At 39.1% G+C, this 7,041-nt stretch overlaps 1 protein-coding gene across 1 annotated transcript; it reads left to right on the top strand.

Moving 5' to 3' along the window:
• The first annotated feature begins 478 nt into the window (after nt 1–478).
• COX18 (cytochrome c oxidase assembly factor COX18) lies at nt 479–6,564 on the top strand. The gene is made up of 6 exons (XM_084518028.1): nt 479–745; nt 2,035–2,135; nt 2,896–3,059; nt 3,994–4,106; nt 5,157–5,264; nt 6,078–6,564. The coding sequence occupies exons 1-6, from the start codon at nt 491–493 to the stop codon at nt 6,249–6,251; spliced, it is 915 nt and encodes a 304-aa protein (XP_084374154.1). The 5' UTR covers nt 479–490; the 3' UTR covers nt 6,252–6,564.
• Nucleotides 6,565–7,041: the final 477 nt, after the last annotated feature.

Below are 7,041 nucleotides of genomic sequence, written 5' to 3'. Positions count from 1 at the left end.
AGCCTGGGCTCTGTGCAAGTCTGTACTAGGAACATTTTTTTCAGATACATTTTTTTATATTTCAAATGTACTGCATTTATTTGACCAATAAAAAAAAAAAAAAGGAACGTACTCTTCTGAGACCTGGCAGGTCTTCTTTATTTTAAAAGAAAACAGCCCCATGCTCTAGATAGAAGCCTCATTTCAACACAGGACTCAAGGGGAAACCTAGGGAGAGTGAACACAGCTGGTGCAGCAACTTTGTGATGTGGGGGCAATTGCTTTACAACTGTGGGGCTAGGAAGGAGGTACGTTGGGGCAAATAAAAGCATTCACTGCAGCAGTTGTGCTGGGAGACGTTAATTGCCCTTCTCAATGGCCATTTTCCTCTCAGCCCTCTTCCCTTCCTTTTGCCCTCATCCAAAATGGCGGCGCACGCTCGGCACCTCACCCTCCCTCCGCGCCCGGTGCATGCGCGCTGGGCGGGCTGCGCGCGCGGCGGACGTTGAGAATGTGGCGGCTGGCGCGCGGCGGCCGGCCGGTAACGGTCGCCGCTGTGGTGGCGGCGGCGGCGAGCGGGAGCCCCGGCGGCTGGTACGGGTGGCTGGCGCAGACGGCGCCCGTGCACTGGGCGGAGGGCGGGCTGGTGGCCCTGCAGGCGGCCGCCGGGCTGCCCTGGTGGGCCGCCATCGTTTGCGGCGGCGCCGCCCTCCGCACCGCTGTCACCTTGCCGCTCGCCGCCCACCAGAGCCGCCTCCTGGCCAAGGTGGGTCCAGGCGGAGGGGGGGTGGACACGCAGGAGATGCTGTTTGTGGGAAAAATAATAAACGGGGGCAGCGTCGTGTGCGCGGTGCTGTTATTTTACCACAAAAATGCGGGTCTGGGGCCGTGGCGGCTGTTCCTGCCTTTGCCCAGGGTCTCCTTTGCTGACTGGACTCGTGTGGAGAGGGGCGCTGCAACCCGCGGATGTGTTTTTTTTTTTTTTTTTTTTTTGTAGTTGTAAACTTGCCTCTCATCGTTTATTTGTCATTCCTTGAATGCTTAAAGCCTAAATATAACTGAAAAACGTGAATATGTTTTGTCACGGTAGCCACATGAAAGCTTAACTGCTTCAACTTGCATTTAAAAGGTGCTCTCTGTGCCTCGAGTTACCTTAAACACAACTGCGGATCACGGCGCTCCTTTAAAAGTCTGATGTACTTTAGCCTTCAGTACCTCCTAAACGTCTATTTTTTTTCCTCAAAAGCGAGGAAAATGAAGTTACTAAAGAGACTATATACTGTCCCTGCAGCAATAAATGATAGGAACGATCAGATCTATGATAGGAAATTTTTCCTTTTCTGTTCTTTTTCTTTGGCAACTTCTGAGGATTTTAGGTTGATGCACCTAAATGGTCAGAGCTCAAGGTTAATTTGGAATTAATGAGGTCTTTGCTCATCATCTGTATATGTTGTGTGAGATAACAATGGGAAAGGTTGGACAGGTCTTTAAAAACACCTGTGTTTGTCAGACATGAATTTTCAGTGATTATAATTCAAAAAGTGATAAGGCAAAATAAGTGCAATTTAATTTCTTTTTTGTTTGTTTTTCATGTAGAGTTATGTATTTTGTTTCTTCTATAGTATTCCATTCGTTTTCTTCTCTTTTGATTGCAAAATCGAAAGTTGTATTGCAGCGTTCCATAATGGAATCTGTTCTTATTCTTCAGAGACGGTGCAGTTGTATCCTGTGGGAGTTTAAAATACATTTGAGGCTTTTTGTTCCATAAAGTGTCTTGTTACGATCCCTTGTGTGAAGACAGATAAAAATTAAGAATAAAATTCAAAACCCAATTAGTTTTACTGGTATATTTGATTGGTATTGTAAATATTTTTCATTAGTATTCTCAAATGCTTATTTTGTTTACATATAAAAGGTATTCATAGATTTGTGCCTTGTCCTTCACAGTAGTTTTTAATGTATCCATATGAGTATCCATATGAGGTGAGGAGAGGAAGTGGTTCTTACACGTAACTGTTTGTCTGTTCATAAACATGTTTCCTTTTCTTTAGCTAGTTGGAAAATTTACAACCTGAAATTAAAAAACTTTCTGAGCGTCTTCGCTATGAAGTTTCTGTTCGTGGGAAGCAACTGGGTTGGTCTGATAAGGTTGCCAGGTAAGATGACAGTTGCATGTACCCTACAAAAATGTTCCAGAGGGGAGGTGTGAAAAACCCTGCAAAAAGCAACATTATAGAAAAAGAGTCTGTGCTTGCCCTAGACTTAGGTGTTTTTTACTGCTTTTTAAACTTTGTGTGTGTGTGTGTGTGTGTGTGTTGGATATACCCTAGAAGGCAGTGCTTTTAGCTCTGATTTTCTGAGAAGCTACTGATTAGATGTCCAAATCTAGGCACTTTCATCTTTACTCACAACTAAACTTTCCTTAGCTATTATGGTGTTTGTGAAAATGAAGGCTTGGATGGCTGTGGTTTTGTTCATTTCTTAGTGGAGAACTGCACCTCATTTACTAGCAGGAGAACTTAGCTAGGACATTGAAGACTGCATAACTGATCCATGGCCTCTGTGTTGGAAAAGTGATATCCCAGTTCAGACAAAAAGCATTGTAAAATAAAATACTGTAGTCACTTCTAGCATGATGACGTGAAAACTCATGAGAAGTTGCTTACGGGAGCAGAGCTAAAAGTTGAGAGGAATGGGGTCTGGCAAAAAATAGGGGGAGAGAGAGAAGCATGTTTTAAGATGAAAGACCTTCAGGTGTTCCAAACATAACATGTAAATAAGTCAAGTTGACATGCCCAGCCTGTTGAATTACTATTTTAGAATTTGAGAATTTCTGCTATATCATATTGGAAGAGGGTTTGTTTGTTTGTTTGTTTTTGTTTGTTGTTTTTTTCATTATTATTTTCTTTCTAAAAGGTTTCATTTTAAGAAGAACCTACGGAGGATTATCACGGAACTGTACATTCGAGACAACTGCCATCCCTTCAAAGCCACCTTACTGGTGTGGGTGCAGATTCCGATGTGGGTCTTCGTGTCCCTCGCTTTGCGCAACTGCAGCGTTGGTGCCTTGAACTCAGAAGGTGATCTGCCTGAAGAGATGCACTCAAAACAGTCGTTTTTCATTCAGCTACTGTTTTTATAGGCACTTAGTTGGTTAAAGAGCATAATGTCCTGAGTCTGACATACAAGCTTATCTAAAAACTACTCTAGTATTAAGTTTTTAAACTTAAAATAGTTTAGGCATAGATAGATATCTAATAAAATGGATTGAAAATGTTTCGATTAGGTACGTTGTACGTGTTGTGTTAGAGTAGACTACAGTTCATTTAATCACGGAGCTTGCTTCTGGACCACACCTACACTTTTCTTTGATCTGAACTGTTTCAGTTGGTGTTAACAGGACCCAGACACTTAACTGATATCAGTTCGTATGCTTTCAGTATGTATAATGAGGTTGCGATCTGGGGGATGCCTGTTTAAAAGCAGTATTGGGATCTGAGCTCTGAAAACAGCATGGAACGTTTCATTTCAATACGCTTGTATTGTTTTGTAGTTTACTGAAGACAGAGTTACATTTTGTTCTTCTGAAAATAAAAGTGACAAGTGATACTGTTATTAAGAAAAATACAATTACTTCAAAAGTACAAAAAGTTGAGATTGTGTCAGTGTAGGTTTTTACAACATGTATTCTCCTTTTTGGCTTATAAAATGGCTGTTCAGATCAACCTGATTTGATGATTAATCAGCCACTGGCTGTCCTGAATCAGTGGCTATCATGAGTTAACCTGCATCTCTCTTGCATCTCCCACCATTTTTCCTTTGTATTGGTAGCAGACTGCCTTGATATGTGATCTTTTACACAAAAGGCTTTTTTTTTTTTAATGTCATTTGTTACATAAATAAGGTGCACCTAGAAATTTGGGTGATTTGTCTGCCATATTTGGCACGGCTCTGACTAAAATTGAGGTAGAAAATCATACTTAATTCCATTCCTTCTTTTCATTTTTGTTCTAGTTCAAGAACAGTTTTCGACAGGTGGAACATTGTGGTTTACAGACCTCACAGCACCAGATTCTACGTGGATTTTGCCAGTTTCACTTGGGCTTTTGAATTTGCTGATAGTGGAGGTATGTTGGTGGAATAAACAGAATGATTTCAAGAGGATAATTTTCATTTCAGATTTTTAAGACAATATTACTTGTTTTTAAAACACAGTAACATCGTGGTAGCTTCAGATTATGACTGCTTTAAATGCAGAACTGAAAAATAGCTTAATTGTTCCATGTATTTGAATGTGCATGTGTCTCGTTTAGAGGTGAAAAATTCTGCTGAGACATTTCTGATTTACCTCATTTACTTGACTTGAGCCTCAGTAAAATTTTGTGTCAGCTCTGAAGTTGCTCTTAAAAGACTTCTCTAATGAGCTGCCTGGTTTTTAGCTTCAAAAAACACTTTTTTAACCTCTGAAAAAAACTGTTTCAACCTTGTAGTCAAAATTAACAATATTATTTGTTCTAATTAATATATTGAAAAATCTAGAACGGTGGAAGATAGCTGGGAAGAGGAGTGAATAGAAACAAAATGAAGAAAGTAGTCTTCTTTTTTTTTCTTCTTCAATGGAAATGTGTTTTTTGTTTTGTTTTTAACTCTTTCTGTTAGTTGTCCTCATCAGACTAACCAACTGGATTTTATTCTTCCTCCATTGTCTTCTGTGTCACATGGACTAAGATTGTGTTATGAGAATACAAGACTGTAGACTTGATTTTGTTTTCATTTGATTACCCATCAACCAGTTTTGATCTGTTTCCTCTCGGTAGCCCTTTATCAGAGGACTGTTCTTGAGGACGAGGTGCTGGAAATTCTGAATGTGCCACAATGGCTGTGTAAAATGATGTTCCCTTGAAATGATTTAGATGGGTACTTTGATAGGCCAATACAATTATTTTACAAAAATAAATAATCACATAAAACATGAAACAAAGGAAAGATTGTACTAGGTTGTTAATTGAAATGGATAATGAGAAAATGAAAATATGTGAACAGGGGTACTAGGTTACAGGAAACCTCGCTGTTACTGTTATTTTCTTTTTTCTTTTTTTTCTTTTTTTTTTTTTTAACAACTAACATGAGACAAATACTTTATTTATTACTGTGAGCTTCTTCTCTCTCTCCTTCAGATTTTTGCCTCACAAAAAATGGAAGTTTCCAGGTTCCAGAAGCTTGCTACAAATTTCTTTCGAGTGTTGTCAGTAGTAATGATCCCTGTTGCTGCAACGGTCCCCTCAGTAAGTACAGAGACTTGGTGGTGTCTGCGTTTACCTGTGACTTTTGGCCCTATGAACGTATGAAATAGGCCAAATCACTGGTCTGTGTGATAGATCTCTATTACCATTTATATATATATAAAATATTCTCTATTTAATGGTCTTTGTTATAGTGTGCCCTAAAACAGCTAAGACTTTCTGCCTAAGTATGCATTTGAATTATTTACACACTGGGATATCATTGTCCAAAAGGGAAGAATATACAAAATCACAGTTTCTAAACATCAGTTTCACAAATTAGGCTTGATATAAAATTCAGTACTGCTAGCATGCTTTCTGTGATTCCAGAAATGAGAGGAAGTGCTTTTTTAAGGAGATGCAAATGAAGCTCTGATATGTATTTGCTTACTGTAAGAGGAAAACAGCTTAGTTTTTAGATTTGGAAATTTTCCATATCCTTGTTAGAACACTTCTTATTTTTATCAAGTGTTCTACTTCTGAATGTTTTTGCAGTGGTTAGCAAAACAATGTGTACAGTTGGCCGATCAGGTTTATTTAGTCTGAAACACAGGTGTTTACGCAAGTTGGCCATGAATTAATTTATAAACTGTTATCAAGCTTCAGTGTAGATGACTTTTTTCCCAGAAGAGTTGAGAGAGAGTGAAAAATACTTTTGAAATGGAAGTGATTTTGTTATCGAGAGGAGTGTATTTAGGTGAGATTTTTTTTGATAACTAGGAATAACTTGTGGTTGTGGTTTGTGAAGAGCTGCCTGAATTTGTAGTGTCTTCATTGCATCTAGGGTGGCTGAACTCAGTATTTGTCTTGTTGCAGTCCATGGCGTTGTACTGGTTGTCCTCCAGCTTCATGGGACTCTCACACAACCTGTTGCTCCGTTCTCCGACCTTTCGCCGACTGTGTTGCATACCAAGGACCAAATCTGACTCGGATACTCCTTACAGGGATATTGTGTCTGCCTTGACTACCAGATACAGTTTTAAGAAATGATGTTTTGAGCTGTTGGAAGAGCTGTCCCACAAAGCTAGCATGTGTAATTGAGAAGTGGTATTTTGTTGAGATGTACTTATTTTACTTACTGTAAAGTGCTGCAGCTGAAATATATTTATTTTACAAAGGAAATGCTGACCTTCTGGCTATAAGGAATGATTCATCAGCACAAATTTATGTTTATTAGGAAGTTTGGTTTTGAGGATGCTGATTTTGCAATTAGTATGGACTGGTGATGGAAGTCCATCACCTAAATTGTTGTAAGGAATTGTGAAGATGAATATTGAATAAAATCGTGACTTATTTAGGCTGCCTTCTTGTAGTGAAGCTGATCTGACCTGTGGACTATTGAACTATGAATTCTAGGGTGAAGAGAAAGAGTAGATGGGCTGACATGGTGTAGTTACTGGTTTGTTGATTTAGACGTGGATGCACGTTGACTGGTAATCAGAGTCAATTGGAAAATAGAGTCAAATTATGTGGTTAATGTGACATTTTGCAACAGTTCTGACAGATGATTCTTGCAAACCAAAGTAAGCTAGGTCATTAGCAGTCTGTGCATCAGATTTGGAGTTAGGAGGGTAAGTGTCTTGTTTCTGGTATACACCTGTTGCGTGATGACATTATGGTTTTGATTTTTTTTTCATGAATAAAATTGAGTAACAGCAGCCCTACCTACTAAAATGATGCAAGTAGCATCTTGATAAAGAAGAAACCAAATATTTCATGCAACTGTACATCAATTATTCTAATATAAGTTCTAAAGGTAAATTGTAAATGCTTTATGCCT

This window comes from Aythya ferina (genome assembly GCF_964211825.1).
Source record: "Aythya ferina genome assembly, chromosome: 4".
NCBI classification, from domain to species: domain Eukaryota; kingdom Metazoa; phylum Chordata; class Aves; order Anseriformes; family Anatidae; genus Aythya; species Aythya ferina.
Note: the sequence above shows the minus strand (reverse complement) of the source record. Positions and strands in the feature narration are given on the sequence as shown.

Excerpts from the sequence above, each read along its gene's own strand:
- COX18 (XM_084518028.1), top strand. The coding sequence starts at position 491 with ATGTGGCGGCTGGCGCGCGGCGGCCGGCCGGTAACGGTCGCCGCTGTG. Across the intron at positions 746-2,034 it reads AGAGCCGCCTCCTGGCCAAG|TTGGAAAATTTACAACCTGA; the intron begins GTGGGTCCAGGC and ends TTCTTTAGCTAG. Across the intron at positions 5,265-6,077 it reads TTGCTGCAACGGTCCCCTCA|TCCATGGCGTTGTACTGGTT; the intron begins GTAAGTACAGAG and ends GTCTTGTTGCAG.